The sequence below is a fragment of the Bubalus kerabau genome, chromosome 15, assembly GCF_029407905.1.
Source record: "Bubalus kerabau isolate K-KA32 ecotype Philippines breed swamp buffalo chromosome 15, PCC_UOA_SB_1v2, whole genome shotgun sequence".
NCBI classification, from domain to species: domain Eukaryota; kingdom Metazoa; phylum Chordata; class Mammalia; order Artiodactyla; family Bovidae; genus Bubalus; species Bubalus kerabau.
The window spans coordinates 67,513,202-67,531,303 of record NC_073638.1 but is presented as its reverse complement, the minus strand read 5'-3'; the positions used below and the strand labels follow the sequence as shown (position 1 = coordinate 67,531,303).

At 48.9% G+C, this 18,102-nt stretch overlaps 1 protein-coding gene across 1 annotated transcript in view; it reads right to left on the bottom strand.

Annotated features, from left to right (window-relative positions):
- Positions 1-18,102, bottom strand: part of PRR5L (proline rich 5 like) — a 79,919-nt gene that overhangs the window by 43,619 nt on the left and 18,198 nt on the right. Inside the window, exons 2-3 of the mRNA XM_055547773.1 lie at positions 13,190-13,476; positions 11,062-11,142 (exon numbers count right to left, since the gene is read on the bottom strand). Coding sequence (XP_055403748.1) covers positions 11,062-11,142; positions 13,190-13,353 — 245 coding nt within the window. The 5' untranslated portion in view covers positions 13,354-13,476. The remainder of the gene's footprint in view (positions 1-11,061; positions 11,143-13,189; positions 13,477-18,102) is intronic.

Here is an 18,102-nt window from a genome sequence, read left to right as displayed (position 1 = left end):
TCCCACAAGGCCTGAGAATCTGCCAGTGCAAACCCACCCCAGGGCGGGTAACTCGAGATCTTAACACAGAGAGCGTGGGGTGAGGTGAGGTCAGAGCTCGCTGGCCAAGCTGAGAGCAGGCAGCCGCTGAGTCAGTGTGGGATCCGCTGTCGATTTGTATACTCTGTGTTTGCTCTGCTTGCACTTGGTTTACAAAGAAAGGGCACTTCTGAAAAACTCTACCCTGGCCTTAGCTGAAGTGAGAGAAAGGGATTTTCTGCCTCTCGGCCCTGAAGCGTCATCTCAAGGGGAACTTGGCAGTAGCTTCTCCACCAAAACAGGAACAGGGGACTAACATCAGGACCCCAGGAGTTAATTCCACCAAGTCACAAGCATTTCCTGAAAACCTACTGTGTGTCAGACACGGTGTGAAGTGCTAGGAAAGGAAGATAGAAGAGCTCAGACAATGATTCCTCACCGTCGGGACCACTCTCTCAGGAGACAGGTTACCATCTTGTCCCCAAATGGAAAGGATGAAGGCATTAGGGATGCACAGATTTAATCCACAGAGGGACCACTGAACTCTATAATCTGCCTCACTACGTTTTCCAGTTTAGCTTGTAAAGTACAAGAAAGAAGAGAAAAGCAGAAGAAAGACAGGATTAAAGAGCCTGTGCTTTGTGGCCCCCTCCATACAGAAGAGATGGAAAACCTGGTTCCCAAAACCTTGGCTGCATGTTTCTCCTGGACACAGCGGCACAGAGATCCGCAGCCTCCCTTCCTCTTTCTCCATCCTTTTCTCCGGATTCTTCCCAGGATACAGGAAAGTAATTACATATTGGAGCAATTCATAATAATGACTAAAAAACCAATTGCTCCTAGGAAGGAGCCTGACTTTTTTTCCCAATTAAAGTTTACTGAGCGCTTACTAAGTGCCAGGTGCCACTGTCAATAATGTACATGTGTCTCCTCATTTAAGCCTAAAACTGTTAGGTGATAGTGATATTACTGCTTTTTAGACACAAGAAAATGGAACCTCAGAGGTTACTGAGGAGGGTGTGCAGTGGGCTTAGGATAGAGAGGAGAAGAGTTTCATTAAGAGTGCAGTTTCATTAAGACCTGGGTCTGAACCCTGTGGTTAGCAATATCTTGTACACGTTAACTTACAAGTTAATCCCTTGTACCTGTTTCCTCAACTGGAATTTGAGGATAATAAAACTACCCACTCCTGCAAGGGTAAATTAGTTAATCTTTGAGTGGTGAGTTTATAGAACAGTGCCTGGCATACCGCAAAGCCTGGCAAGTGTCAACACCCCCACCACCCCCATCACCAACGTCACCACCACCCCCATCACCACCCCCATCATCACCAACACCACCATCACCAACACCACCACCACCACTCATTACAAGCACCACCCCATCACTACCCCACATCATCACCACCACCACTTGTTACAAGCACCACCCCATCACTACCCCACATCATCACCACCACCACTCGTTACAAGCACCACCCCATCACTACCCCCCATCACCATCACCACTCGTTACAAGCACCACCCCATCACTACCCCCCCATCACCATCACCACTCGTTACAAGCACCACCCCATCACTACCCCACATCATCACCATCACCACTCGTTACAAGCACCACCCAATCACTACCCCCCATCACCACCACTCGTTACAAGCACCACCCCATCACTACCCCCATCACCACCACTCGTTACAAGCACCACCCCATCACTACCCCACATCATCACCATCACCACTCGTTACAAGCACCACCCCATCACCACCCCCATCATCACCATCACCACTCGTTACAAGCACCACCCCATCACTACCCCCATCACCACCACTCGTTACAAGCACCACCCCATCACTACCCCCCATCACCATCACCACTCGTTACAAGCACCACCCCATCACTACCCCCCATCACCATCACCACTCGTTACAAGCACCACCCCATCACTACCCCCCATCACCATCACCACTCGTTACAAGCACCACCCCATCACTACCCCCCATCATCACCACTCGTTACAAGCACCACCCCATCACTACCCCCCATCACCACCACCACTCGTTACAAGCACCACCCCATCACCACCCCCATCATCACCAACACCACTCGTTACAAGCACCACCCCATCACTACCCCCCATCACCATCACCACTCGTTACAAGCACCACCCCATCACTACCCCCCATCACCATCACCACTCGTTACAAGCACCACCCCATCACTACCCCCCCCATCACCATTACCACCATCACCACCACCACCACCACCACCCTTACGAGCACCACCACCCCACATCAACACCATCACCACCACCATCAGTACAATCACCACCACAATCATCATCACCATCACCACCACCAGCAACCATTGAGCTAGAATGAGAAGGAAGTGGGGACTTGAGAGTAAAGGGAAGTGAATGTTTATGTGGGACTCAACCCAAAAGGGAAACAGGGCATGAAGTTCAGTCAGAAGCCAAAAGGGCCATAATAAGGAGAAATGGGGAACCACTCACTCCCTGATCTGTGTTATCTCACCCCCCACCCTCCAGGCTGACCGGGTGAGACACCACCCCAGATGACAGGATTTCCTGTTATTACACAGGCCTGCCATCTCACCCCGCACCATCTTGTCAACTCAACTTCCCACTTCTGTGGGCTCGATGGTAAATGAGGCACAGAAGCTGGATTCTAGCCAGTTGAGAGGCAGAGGGATGACTGAATGGCAGGCAGGGCAGGAAGTGGCAGAAATGACGCAGAGAAACCACCTGTGATGTGAGCCACAATCTCCCCTGAGCACAAGCCCCAAAGTAGCAAAATTCCAAAGGATGATGAAACAGCTTAGAGAGAGATGCCTCGGGGCTAACATCTAGCCAGCGTGATTGGGGAAACCATATCAGTTGGGTAGTACTTCTGTGTCACATGACCATCGGCAGCTGCCCCAGGCCTCTTGGCAGGATCTGGCCAACACCCTCAGGGTCCAGGAACAGAGGGAACCTTACAGGATCCTGATCTTAAGCTAGTCAGTGCCTCTCAGATTTGATCATTAAATTCTCCCAAGATCACCCACCTCACATCTACAACAGGGTGTGTTTCAAGGCAGCGGCATCCTTTAAGCAGGAAAACATGGAAACGACCTTTCCTCACAGGCCCCCATTCTATAGGGGCCCATCAGAGATCGTGTGCATGACTCAGATAAAACGCTAGGACTCTCACACCTTTCTATATTCTGAACCACATGGGTGGCAATGGGGACAGTGAAAAAGATGGAGAAAGCCAACAGCGAGCATTTCCAGAGCTATACATTATGTCATTCGTACTGTGCTAAGCAGCTGGCACACAGCATCTGAAATTCTCCAGTAGCCTTTAAAGTAGGAATTTATCCTTGTTTTGAAGACAAGGAGACTTGACACTCACAGCCTTGCCTGAGGCCATACGCACCGGCAGATCCCAACTCAAACAGAGGCCCACCTGAACACCAGGCAGTGGTACCCGCCCCCACGCCCACAGGGGCAGGCAGAAAAGGTGAGTGAGGGACAGAGACGGGCACCAACAGTACAGCAAACTCGGCGGAAGCCAGCAGCCAGGTCTTGGTCCCGCTGACCAGTTGACCAGCTCCAAGTCCAGCACTGCCCAGTGTAAACTTTCCAGAGAGCTCTGGGTTTTCAGGGCAGATGCCCAGATGCTGTGCAGGCCAGCCACCGCATGGGCTGGTCCTGGAGGTTTCTCATGAGCTCCTTCCCTCAAATTACTCTTCCTGCCCCCATAGATAAGGCTCTTTCTCAACCAGAGCAGACACAAGGTGTCAACATGTTGTAATCAGGCAGAGCAACCTGGGCCAGAAAGACATCTTGCCTGAAGGGCTCTCAAATGAGGGTTCTCAGAAGACAATGCCCCAACCATTTGATGATCTGTTCATGAACCTCTGTCCAGGGGAATCAGGCTTAAATCTGGACAGTGCCCATCATGCGCCTCTTGGAGCCCACTTACCTTTTTTCGGTTGTTGTTGTTCTTATTCTTCTGTTTGTTTTTTAATTTTATTTCCCTATATATTTATTTGGCTGCATCAGGTATTAGCTGCTGCAGGCAGGAGCTTTTGGTGCAGCCCTGGGTTCAGTAGCTGCCCAAGTGGGCATGTGGGATCTTAGTTTCCCGACCAAGAATCAAACCCACATCTTCTGCATTGGAAGGTGAATTCTTAACCACAGGATCACCAGGGAAGTCCCTCACTGACTGTTTGCTAAGGAACATGGGAAGCTCAAGCACAAGTCTCAGGTCAGCTGCTAACTAGCTCTGTAAACTCTGGGCCAGTTATCCCACCTCTCTGTGCCTCTATTTCCTCATCTATAAAAGGAAGATACAGCAGCACCCAGATCACAACAGTGTGGTGAGTTTTACCAGAGTTAACACACAGAGCCTGGCACGCACTAAATCAATGTTCTACTGAAGTCTGCTATTATGTCATGGAATCTTGACTCAGACCGGTCCCCTCTGCTAACCTGCGGGTTCCATCTGGGTTCTCCTCTCCTCCCCTCCCAGCTCTTGCCCCAGCTGCAGATCTCAGTTGGGTCAACAGATTCCTCCCAGGGCTGGACCCAGCTGAGGCGGAGCTCCGCTCTGGGACTTGGGCGGCCAGCTGACTCAGAACAAAGACATTTCAACTCCAACCTGTCGGAGATGGAGCTCAGTTCTTGGAACCTCCTCTTTCCTTGAAAATCTTTGGGGTTTCCTTCACAACGCCTCCCTCCCAACAAGAACAGAAGCAGGGTGGTTGGAGAGAGAAGGAAAATGTGAGTTTCCTGCCTTAGGCCAGCTGCAGATAACTCATCTCTGGTTTCCGGAAACCTCCATCTGTGAGCATTTATTTCTGCTGAGAAAAAAAAAAAATCTCCCCAGGAAGAAGGAGGGGTGAAAAGGTATGGAGAGATGGGTGGCAAGATTTTTCTCTCCTCACTTGCCCTTTCTACCTGACTCTCACCTACCCCATCCTACAGATTTCAACAGGGCACCCTCTCCCAGATCTAATGGTGGCCACTCCCCACCTCACACTTCCCCAGCACTCTGGATTCTCTCACCACCAGACTTAAAATATCACTTGATAGCTGCTTATTCAGTTCCTTCATCTCAATCTGTGGGACGTTCCGTAAGAGCAAGAACTACCCACCCCAACGGCTGCCCCAGGATCTGACAGACAGTCCACAAATATTCACTGATGAAATGAAAGAAAGCCATCAATGATCCCTCTCTCTCTGTCTACCCCCACCCCCCACCTCCAGCCAACCACAAACTGAAAGTACTTTTAAGAACCTACTTGCATAGGCTCCTAAGAACCAGGACACATAAACAGTAGCTTTCTCACACTCTCCTAACTTTCTACAATCAGTGGACTAGTTACTGAAAAGAATGTTTTAGCAGGAGCATGCTTCCCTGTCTTCGTTTGGCCACTCTTGTTCCTGGGAAAGCTCATGAAACCCAAACCTCTAACCCAGACTTGTCCCCACTCTCAAAATGCAGCCCCATTAGGATGGAGGCTGGAGAGGGGCGTTCAAAACCGCACTGATGCCCCATAGAGAATTTAAACCAAGAACAGACTCAGGTCCAGCCCACGCCAGGGCAGACAGAATTGTGGGTTGTGATAACAAGGGTTTCACTAGAATATGTCTATTCTGAGGGGTCATTTTCTAAGGCAGTTTCAACAGAAAATAATCTGATTCATGGTCTTCACATTGACAGACCATGAGCCCTGGCTTTAATTTAGGGAAAATTTGCCACTTTATTGAGGTGGCCACCTGATGTAAAGAGCTGATTCACTGGGAAAAAACTAGATGCTGGGAAAGACTGAAGGCAGGAGGAGAAGGGGGCTACAGAGGATGTGATGTTGGATGGCATCACTGACTCAGTGGACATGAGTTCAAGCTCACTCCAGGAGATAGTGAAAGACAAGGAAGCCTGGAGTGCTGCAGTCCATGGAATTGCAGAGTCGGACACAACTTAGCAACTGAACAACAATTCCTGATGAATTTGGTCTTAAAAGTTCTCCGCATCCTTCTCTTGATCTAATGATCTATTTTAGAACCTGACCATCCTTAGTTCAGAGTTCTTCCTCAGAACTATCCCAAAGTCTATCTGCCAATGTTTAAACTGGAGTTCATTTTTTAGACATGGAGACATGTCTTAGAAGAAAACACCAATCATTTGTAACAACTGCATTTGGGGACCCAGTTATATAAAACTTACCTTTTTGGTGATCCTTTGCATTGGCTAATATTTACATGAATTCACGTTTCCCAGGGAACACACTAACTCCACAATTAGGAAGATGGCCAGGGCTGGCTGGGGTAACCTGGGGAAGCGGATTTAGGTTTTGACATTGGACTTGGATAATCCATCAAAGTTTATTACTGTTTGGCTGGAGTAGAATGAAGAACTGAGAGTCATTTCCTCTTGGTCTTTCCTCTGCAGAAAGGAGAAACAGCTGGCTCTCCTTGTAAGAACTTAGCCTCACCCTCACTCCCAGGCCAGCACATTCTTGGAGCAGCCTGGCCTGGATCTTTCTAGTTCAAAGTCAGCTCACCTCATCGAAACAATAAGAGAACTCGTTATATAGTACTGCTCACGAGGCGACTGGTCACACTCTCCTGTGCTTGCATGCAAGGTACTCAGGCAGCATTTATCACTTTACTATCGCTAAATTTTCACAATACAAATAATAATGGCTAACATCTATTAAACACCAGCTCTTGTACTAATAACACTTTTGGCATTATCTCAGAACTCCCAATCACTATGATTTTGATGTCATTATCCTTATTTCGTAAAACAAAGAACAGAGACTTGGATAAGCCATGGTCACATAGCTGGTCTAATCTTCATCCCTTACCAAAAGCTGCTCTCTGAAGTTAAACAATTCTCTTGAATCTGGCAGGGATCTTCCTGCACATAGAATTGTCATAACTGATTGAATAATGGGGTTGAGAGTAACAGCCTTCTTTCCCTCCACATCTTCCTCCCTCATCCCTACTGCCTCTGCCCCTCATCCCACCTGGTGGCGTCTCAATGCTAGTGAGTTGGCACTTGCATTCTGCGAACAGGTCTTCTTAGAGAAAGAAAGAGAGAGAAGAAAAACCAAAACCTGTCTATCTGAATGTAACCAGAGACTAGCATGCCTGTTTTGGTGTTTTAATTACTGAAATAAAGGCAGCTGTGTTTATTTCCATGTTGGCTCTTGCAGACAAGGGTTCACTTACTTAACTAGGGACAACCAGGTCATACAAAGTCTGGGATGCGTTTCATGTTCTCAGGTACACTCTGAGTGTCTGTGCTGGGAAAGCCCACATCCATTCTAATAACCAGCCTCAAGAAGGACAGAGGATAGATGGTCCACAGCATGGTCATTGGAAGTCCGGTTTTTGACAGCTCTGATGTATTCTGGGCCCAATTCACATCCGGGCAATTAACCTCAAACCCCAACCATATGTGTTTCTCATCATCCTCAAAACAGAGGAATATCCAACACCTAACACTAAACCCAGTACTGGAAAGGAGTGTTGGGGGAGTGTTGTGGTCCTCGGAGGATGTTAAGAATCAAAGCTCATGGTGAGAGATGGGGCCTGGGAGGCCTCAGGAATGGAACCATGGCAGAAAGAAAGATCAAGACCATTGGCTTAACCCTTCTTCCAGCTAAAACCTCTCTCTCTGACACGATCATGCAGTGCGAAGAATACAGGTTTCACTGCAGGCTGACTTGTATCTCCACCCCTTCCCACCCCCCAAATTCATATGTTGAAGCCCTATGTGTGATAGTATCTGGAGACGAGGCCTTTGGGAAATAATTAGATTCTGACGAGGTGATACAGGTAGGGCCCTCAACACACATGCTGGGATTAGCATCCTTACAAGAACAGACACCAGAGCATGCCCTCTCCTCCGTGCACACAGAGGGGCTGTGCCAGGACACAGCAGGAGGGCAGCCAGGGACAGAGCTCTCACCAGGAGCTCAGTCTGCCAGCACCTTGACCTTGGACTTCCCAGCTTCCAGATCAGAGAGAAATAAACATCTATTGTTTAAGTCACCCAGTCTATGGTGTTTGTACGGCAGCCCGAACAAACTAACATAGGTGTCTGAATCAGACAAGGATTCATTCTTGTTTGTTTTTAATTTTTAATTGGAGGGTAATTGCTTTACAATGTTGTATTTGTTTCTGCCACAGAACAACGTGAATCAGCCATAAGTATACATATATCCCCTCCCTCCTGAACCTCCCTCCCATGCCTGCACCCCATCCCAGCCCCTCTAGGTTTGTCAGAGAGCTCCCTGTGTTACACAGCAACTTCCCACTAGCTATTTATTTTACACCTGGTGGTGTATATATATGTCAGTTCAGTTCAGTTCAGGTCAGTCGCTCAGTCGTGTCCAACTCTTTGCGACCCCATGAATCGCAGCACGCCAGGCCTCACTGTCCAGCACCAACTCCTGAAGTTCACTCAGACTCATGTCCGAGTCAGTGATGCCATCCAGCCATCTCATCCTCTGTCGTCCCCTTCTCCTCCTGCCCCCAATCCCTCCCAGCATCACAGTCTTTTCCAATGAGTCAACTCTTCGCATGAAGTGGCCAAAGTACTGGAGTTTCAGCTTTAGCATCATTCCTTCCAAAGAAATCCCTACTATCTTAATTCATCCCGCTCTCTCATTCCCCACTGTGTCCACAAGTCCATTCCCTATGTCTGCATCTATATTCCTGCCCTGCAAATAGGTTCCTCAGGAAAAGGTTCACATTCTGATTCTACTTGTGACCTTGGACAAGCTTCTCTTGCCCATCATTTTGTGGGCAGACTACACAATGAGAACAATGGTTGTCTGACAGCTCTGTGAGGTGGGTTGAGTGTGGTGGAGGTGAAAGGCACCCGGCACTTTTCCGGGTACCTCCATCCATGTCAGCTCCCTTTCCCCCAACTCAAGGGTCCTTAGTGCTAGAATCTGGGATGCACCATTCCCATCAGCCTCCCATGCGTGTTCTGGCTGATCTCACAAATGGGCACCTCCTTGGTCAAGTTCAGCCCACAGATGTGTTTTGTTTGCCCTATACCGATGTTTGGGAACATCTGGATCATTTATCAACATTTAAATGATATGAAATTTCACATAAAAATCTCAGTCTCTGGTTCTTCTTGAGAAATAAGATGGCATGACACTGGACCTACATTCTTCCAGCGGGAGGGGGAACCAGGCTGGCTTCACCCACTTAGATCTGCTGGCACCTGTGGGCCTCTCGGTGAGTAGCCCATGGGTTAACAGGGCTGGTGCAATCCGGCGTGACCCGTACTTTTCCTAACTGCCCACAAACAATGGTTTTTAAGTACAATTTCAGGATCCGTCCCCTGATACAAGGAACAATTAGCACGTTCCTGAGTCACCACTTTATTTATTTATACATCTATTGTGAGCTAAGGAACATTCATAGAGAGGCGGGGATCTTAGTTCTCAGAGTGAAACTCAGTTTTTGCAACCAGGGGGTTGGCTGACCCAGCTTTGCCCCTGTCACCCAACTTCTCGGGGCCTCAGTTTCCTCCTCTGTAAAAAGGGGGCCTTGGGTGAGATGATCCCTATTGTGTCTTTCCATATTTGTGTAATTCTTATGTGAAATTCAAGCACATGGCTAGAAATTTAAGACAACTCTCTTTATTTCTGAGCTCTAAAGGTTTTCATGAAAGCAGAGCTCTTAAAACACTTCACTGACCCTAATACAGGCCTTAACTAAATGTAAACAGGACTCGAATAATGGCCTTGTTTAATGTTCTGCCCACTCCAGGCTTGGGTCTTTAGCCTTGATGCTCTGCACTTAACACACCCAAGAGGAATGAACACCAGCCCATTAAAAGAGTTGATGTCCAACTTCCTGTCCCCAGGAGATCCTGGGGCTCTGGGCCATGCCTGCTTCTCTGCCCTCCTTTTACCAACACACAAATCCAACCACACCACCACCCAACCCCCAGTGCTCTGGGCAAGTGGGCTTACTTTCAGTCCTGCACTCAGGTCCGTTGCTGCCGCAGGACCTTTGCACCTGCAGTTGCCACTACCTGGAGCCCTCTTCGCTTAGTTACATCCACTGACCCATCAGATGACAGCATAAGCACCACATCACCATTCCTGGCCTCCTTGGCAAAACCAAGTCCTACTGACACAGGCTCTCATCATGTAATTGTGTTGTGGTAGCTGTCACAGGTACATTATTATTAATGCATGTTATATGTGTGATCCGTTGACTAATGATTATTGTCCCAACTGAACATATTGTAAATTCCAGGAAAAGCAGTGTCTGCCTCTGTCTTTGTTCATTATTGTGTTTCCAGTGCCTGGCTAATGGGGATGCGCTGAAACATTTGATGTATGAATGAATGAACGAGTAGTGGACACTACTGGGAAGATTCTGGAAGACAAACCCTTCAAGGACCATATCTTATCGAGAGTTTTATCACCAAAACCTAATAGCAATGACAGTGACAATGATGGTAAGAGCTCTAAGTACCAAGTACTTCATGTGTTTCCAACTCTGTTCTTACAGACTATTTATGCAGTAACTCAATACCTCACAAGAATCTTATGGAAGTAGGCGCATTTCCTATCCCTATTTCATATAAGAGGAAGCCAAGGCACAAAGAGGTTGGTAAACCTTTTAGTAAAAGAAAGAACAGCTATAAAATCCTAAGTAGTCTACTCCCAAGCACCAGACCATCCTGCCTAATATGGTCAATCAGGCATAAGAAATGTTTACAGAGTAAATGACAGCTGCTAGATGTCCCCCTCTACCCCCTGTGCCACAACGCACTATATACATGGACAAATGGACAGGCCCTCTCTGGAACAGAAGTCTAGACAGACAAGGGCCCCGGAACAGTCAGAAAAGATTCAGAAAAGCCAACAGGAGCAGCAATAAGAACCAAGCAGAAAACAGAACTCAAGGTGAGGCTCCCGGAGTGACGGTGAGGGGTAGCCCCTCTGCCCCAGTTCAGGCCCATGGAGGAGAGGGTCCCCAGCTGGCCAGCCACGTACCTGATGTTTTCATTCAGCGCATAAAGCTCATTGCTCTGCAAGCCGCCCCCCTTAAAGACGTTGATCACGGCAGTCTGGACGCTGCAGGGAAATAGAAAGACCCCCGGTGAGTGGCTCTGCCTCCCCGGTGCCACCTCCACAAGCAGCTCAGAGCCGAAGGTGGGGAGAAGGGCCAGGGAGCCTGGGGCACAGGCAGGCCCGCGTTTTCACTCCCTGGAATCCATCACTGGCACACGAGGGTCCTTAGAGAGGAGGAAGACCGAGGCCAAGAGGACAAACAGAGGCCCTCTCCCCGCGCTTTCTCGCAGGCTGGCAGCCCTGCTGGGGAGCAGCCTCACTGAAGGGCGGGCGGTGGGATCTGCTCTCGGGAAACTGCGTGGCCGGCACCTGCGGGTCTGGAAGAGTCCCGCGTGGCATTGGCTACAAGCAGTTCACCCCAGCCTACGGTCCTCTCCCTTAGGAGGCCTCTGTCTTCACAGCCTGGAAAGGATCACGCCTTGCCTTATCTTAATTTTTTTTTAATTTTGCAATTATGGATTTTAATTGTCCTCGCCTTTTATTTTACTTAAAAAAATAATTGCTTTACAATGGTATATTAGTTTCTGTGATACAACGAAGTGAGTCAGCTATATGTATACATAATGTCCTTTCCTTCTTGGACCTCCCTGCCAGCTCCCCCCTCAATCCTACCCATCTAGGTCATCAAAGAGCACTGAACTGAGCTCCCCGTGCTATACACCAGCTTCCCACCAGTGATCTATTTCACGGCTGCTGGTCTGTGTATGTCACTGCTCTCCCGATTCATCCCACCCTCCCCTTACCTCTCTGTGTCCACACGCCCCTTCTCTATGTCTGCGTCTCTGTTCCTGCCCTGCAAATAGGTTCATCTGGACCATTTTTTCTAGATTTCATATTCATGCCGCAATATACGATATTTGTTTTTCTCCTTCTGACTTACTTCACAGTGTATGACAGACTCTAGGTCCATCCTTTTAATAGTACTTTCTGGGAAGAACTCCAGAAGGGCTGGCCTCACTTCCCCTTCCCCTCCCACGAGTGTCCAGGCAGGAGAGTTGATCCCTTGAAGGACCCAGGTAAGTCTCTGGACCCAGCCCAGCCATTTCAGCAAGGAGCTGATCACAGGCTTGTTTTCACCCCAGGTTTCAGGCTTTTTAAAAATGAACCAGGTTCTACTTAACATCAAAACATTTCAGTTCTCTCCTCCCTCACCATCATGAGTTGTGCATTCATTAAAAAAAAATCGATAATGATCCAAATGACACACACACACACATGCCCTCAGTAATGCTTTAAAATAGCAATGCATTTGATTTATCCAAAGAGGAACCACACAGATTTGAAAAACAGCTCCAGGAAGGTGAGACATAGTATGGATTCAGTCTCTACTCAGTACCTGGTACACAGATTGGCTGGGCACCTTACTAAGGCTCAGAGGCTCCTCTCCCAGCCACCAGTAGCTTCCAGGTGGGGATCAACCCTGGTCTACACTGCATTGCTAGCTTTTCACAGATACATGTCTCATCTTCCCAAATAGGTAGCAGGTGACTGGAGGTTACTTAGATGTTCCCACCCTCGGGTCCTCTGACAACTGGCATGGGACTAATGTTAAGTTCTGATCCAACTGTCCCGGGCTGGTTAACTGACTTTGAGAGCCCAGAAGCCCCCCAGTGGTCCGCTTTCCCTCTATTCAAACAAGGAAGGACAGGGAGAGAGAAAGAGGGACAAACTAGGAGTATGGGATTAACAAACCAGGATGCAGCAAACAGATACGCAACCAGGATTTACTGCATAGTACAGGGAGCTACGGTCAATATCTTGTAATAACCTATTGTGAAATATAATCAGAAAAAATAACTGAATCTAACACAATTTTGCAAATAACCGTATATTAATACAAAAAGAAAAAATACATTAAAAAAAAAAAAACAAGAAACGCTGATGCATACAGTTGCCATAGGGAAACGGGCACACTGTGCCAGTCACCCCTATACCCATGACCTTCTGGAGCTGTGATCTCAGGAGATGCTGAAGCTCAGCCAGCCCCTGGCCCTGGCACCCCAACCCCTACCCCACCACCACCTTCCCGCCCACCCAGTGCCTCCCATACCTGTTCCAAGCGGAGTTGGAACTCAGCTGCAGAGCCTGGCGGGCTGCCTGGAAGCGGGGCAGGTCGCTGAGCGCCGGGGAGCTCATGAAGCGTGGTCTGGGCCTGCGGAAGGAGCCCATCTTGGGGAACTCGACGGGCAGGCTGGGGGCGAAGCCACGGGTCATAAGTCCAGGTGAGGGGGCGGCTTCTCCTCTGACCAGAAGGTTCCGACTGCCCACCCAAAGGGCTTCTCCCAGGGCTGTCTTCCGGCCGTCAGGTGTTCTCAAAACCACGATGTTGACCAATACCTGAAAAGAGAGGCCAGCTTTTCTTGAAAACACCTGGGCTGAGCAGACCCCATCGTGGGGGAAGCTGGTTGGGACTTCCTGGCCAAACTACCCTAAAAAAAAAAATTCCAGGACCCCAGAGTACTATCTCTAACTTGCAGGGTCCCATTCACAAGTGTTCACAAGCCTCCTTTTGGTTATAACCTTGTGGTCATCCCCAGGTGGAGAGGCACTCACAGTGGGTTGAGGCCAGTCCTACAGAAAAGTGATTGTAAGCTATGTTTGACTGTGGTTCCCATGCACACCCATCAAAGTTTGGGCCCCCACTGAGTTTCTGTAGCTTCCACCAAGTTTTCCATTGAGATGGCTTAAAAAAAAAAAAATAGAGCACACAAGAGCTCCTTGTCTAGGCACTGAAGATGGTCCATGACATGCCCTGACCACAGCAGCCCACATACATCGCTCAGTGTTTCCCAAAGCATCAGTGCCTCTTCCCTCAGGCTCATCTCCTCACCCTCCCTTGCCTGCCATTCATTCATTTATTCTATCAGAACATATTTATTAGCTACTATTTACTAACCAGGCTTCCCTGGTGGCTCAGTGGTAAAGAATCCACCTGCTAATGCAGGAGACGTGGGTTGGAACTCTGGGTCAAGAAGATCCCTTGGAGGAGGAAATGGCAACCCACTCCAGTATTCTTGCCTGGAGAATCCCATGGACAGAGGAGCCTGGTGGGCTACAGTCCATGGGGTCGCAAAAGAGCTGGACACAACTTTGTAATAAACAACAGCGATTTATTAATCATGTGAGCTGTGTAGCATCCGAAGATTTCTAAGACCGAGTCCCTGCCCTCAGGAGGCTCACGGTCTATGGGAAGAGAAGTTGTCCTGTATTTGCTCATGCAACAAACATTTACTAAGCCCCTACAGCGCTTTGGGCACTCTGGTATTGGGGATGCATGGTGGCCATGGAGAATGTGGTCCCTGCTCCATGGAGCTGTTCCATGTGAGGCTGCAGGCTTTTGATTGTATCTACTATTTCCCTTAGGGCTTCCCTGGTAGCTCAGCTAGTAAAGAATCCACCTGCAGTGCAGGAGACCCTGGTTTGATTCTTGCGTTGGGAAGATCCACTGGAGAAGAGATAGGCTACCCATTCCAGTATTCTTGGGCTTCCCTTGTGGCTCAGACGGTAAAGAATCCACCTGCAATGTGGGAGATCCCCTGGAGGAGGGCATGGCAACCCACTCCAGTATTCTTGCCTGGAGAAACCCCATGGACAGAGAAGCCTGGCAGGCTACAGTCCTTGGGGTTGCAAAGAATCGGACACGACTGAGCGACGAAGCACAGCACAGCCCTGTTTCCCTTGCCCAGAACCCCCTCCCTCTTCCACTCTGTTTATCTAAATCTAACTCACCCTGCAGGGTTGGGTTCAATGATACTGTCTCCTGGAAACCTTTATGACTCCATGGTTAATGACTTTGAGTGAATCTGGGTTCAAATCTTAACAAGGTCACTCCCAAGTTGTGTGACTTTGGGCTGATTGAGTCTGAGTCCTCAGCTGCTAGCAATGCCAACTTCACAGGACAGATAAGAGGGGAAATGAGATGGTGTGACATGCCCAGCAAAATAGTAGACCCAAGGCTCTCAAGCATTGGCTATTTCTATTCAGACCTGTCTCTCTCTCTTTTCTGGGCACTTTTGAACCTGCCATTTCCGTCTTTTATTCTTCAGTCAGCGTCAAGTCCAAACTGACGATGCAAAGTGAGTTTGGGAACTGGTCAGAGGGAAGAACAAAATGAAATCACCAAGATCAAAGTCACTTTTTTCTTCCAAAGCTTTAGGGTTTAGCCCAAAAGTATTCTCAGTAGCACCTCACCAGCTTACTCTGCTGTGTCCCCAAAAACAACACTGAAGGAAAAAGATATTCCAGCTACAAATGCCAACTTTCCAGCTGGCAGGGGGAGCAGATTTTGCAGGCCCAGCTGCGGTGTTAGAAGAAGGAAGAATCCAGGTCCCTCCTCCCAGGGAAACAGGCTACCCTGGTCAGCGAAGCACTGAGGCTGCTAGCTGGGCCCTGAGACTGTCCATCCAGAGGGTGCGGGCAGGGCTATCACTCCCTGTAGACAGTGGGCACAGTGACAATGAACTTGTAAAGCCAGGAGCGAAGAAAGGAATGGCTTGTCCTACCTCTGACACTTTTTAAACGTGTCCCACTTTCTCTGACAGTCTCCTGCCCTTCACCCCATTCTCAGAATGAGCCGACGATGACTAAACTTTACCAATAAATGCTGAGGAAGTCATGATAGGCCTTCTCACTTTCAGAGGGTCTCAATAACCCCACAAGTGCCCCTGGAAGGTGGAAAGATCTATGCAAATAAATGAGTGGGGCAATGCAGTAATAAAACCACGGGAGCCCTTCAGACGCCTTAAACTAGCTGGCTTTGGGATTTAACTTGCCTGGTAAAGGTCACACAATTAAGAGAGACTCTGTTTCACTGCCTTTCTTTAAATGGGCCTGTTAAGTGCAATTCATCTGTGTAATTATGGGATATTAACTCCATTTACGAGGATCCTAAACTCCAGGTGATGGAGCTGCCTCCCACTCAGGGGCACCTGTACAGGGAAGTAGAAAGGTGAGCAGAATGCATCATTCATGTCTTCTGGTTTCCTGCCAAAACACCACTTCTGCAGGAGGCTGGGCAACACAGCGGACCCCGGGAGCGGGCTCCTGCCCCGCATCCCACTTCTCAGTTACTGCCTCCCGCCAGGCTTCCTGCTCCAAGCCATGTGCACATCCAGCAAGCCTCATGGGCAGCCCCATCCACATATGCAACCCTTTTAACTACGGGTGACTTTCAGCCAAAAGGACGATGACCGCGGCGTCCTCAGCCTTGCCTTAGCCGTGCAGTAACACATAGCCAGGAGTGTCTCTGACTCATTCGTCCCCTGCAAAACCTGCCACCCTCTGATCCAAACATTCCAAAGCTGTCTTCATCCACCATGCCTACTTCCGGCTGGAGCCAAGAGGCCTCCCCAGAGCTCCAAGAGGAAGCTGCTGGGCGCTTTGATGAGAGGGGCCTAAAAGGGAAAAGCTGACACACCCTGAATCCACCTGCCATGGCACTGCCTCCTCACACCCGGGCTCGTCCTGACCTAAACAGGGCAAGGTGGAAACTCACAAGTCAGGCGGAGCTTCCCAGTGAAGCCAGGCCAGGCTCTCGCTTACAGAGGCTTAGAGGAGCAGAGCAAAGTCTGATGTCCGAGGTAGGAGAGAGCCGGGACTGGCTAGAACTCAGGTTCCCTCATTCCTGATCTAGAAAGTTTCCCAGCCCCCACCTAGGCCATTCTGTAGGCTCTTTGAAGACAGTAATCAGATCGAGACTTACTCATCCCTGTAACCTCAAGCCTAAGGGCACTGCTGAAGATAAAAATGAAGAAAGACTAGCAACTCATAAGGCACCAACTGCCTGCCTGACCTGATGACAAACGCTGTCACCAAACCCCATCTGACGATCAGAGAAGTTAAGTAACCTGCCAGAAGGCACACAGCTATTAAGAGGCAGATCACTGACTGACGACTGGCCTCATCCTACAGCCCATTCTCACTTTGCCGGGAGACCAGACCTGGCCAGGAGAATCACAACTGAAGCTACCAAGTTAGGTAGGAACATCTAGTCACAGAATTTCATATTAAAATTTAAACCTCATGCCCCAGAGATGGATAAACAGACGTAAGGAACACTAAGACCACATTTGACGCAGGCCAGGGGAGCACAAGGAGAAAAACATGAAAGGCGAAAGCTTGGGCTGCTTTAGTTAGACACCCCACCCCCTACTATCTGTGCAACCTTGGCAAGCCTCTTGACCTCTCTGAGGCTCAGCTGCCTCCTGCACGAGATGAGCTAGCTAGCATGACAACCTCAGGGTTGAATGAGGATAAAAGGAGGATATTTGTAAAGCACTTAGATGGAAGAGTGCGTGGCAAATAGCAAATGCTTCATAAGTGCTTGTTAAATAAATAACTTGTTATTTCTAAATCTCTAGGCAATGACAGCAGTGGGAGCATAGCAACACTTCCCCCGGCTTACGGCGACCTCAGAAACATCTGCAAAATACTCCACTTGGGAGCAGGCCAGGTCTCTGAGCCCCCATGGTGGTCATAGAGCATTAGGGCCTTGGGTAACTCAGGATGTTATTTACTGAGGCATGATGCCTTTCAACTCCTTTCCCATAGCGTGGTTTCTGGGTGGCAGTGGGGTGGGGGTTGGTCACAGAGTGAAGCAAGCTAAGAATTACTGGCCCTTTGGCCCAGCAGTTTCACTTCTAAGAATGTACCCTACAGAAATGGTGACATGGTCCTGAAGCCTGGCAAATATGCCAGTTTTTTTGCAGTAATGAAAAATTGGAAACCACTAAAATATCCACCCAAAGGGGACAGGTTAATCAACTATGTGAAAGTGAAGTCACTCAGTCGTGTCCAACTCTTTGGGACCCCGTGGACGGTAGCCTACTAGGCTCCTCTCTCCATGGGATTCTCCAGGCAATAATACTGAAGTGGGTTGCCATTTTCCTTCTCCAGGGGAGCTTCTCAACCCAGGGATTGAACCAGGGTCTCCTGCATTGCAGGCAGACGCTTTAACCTCTGAGC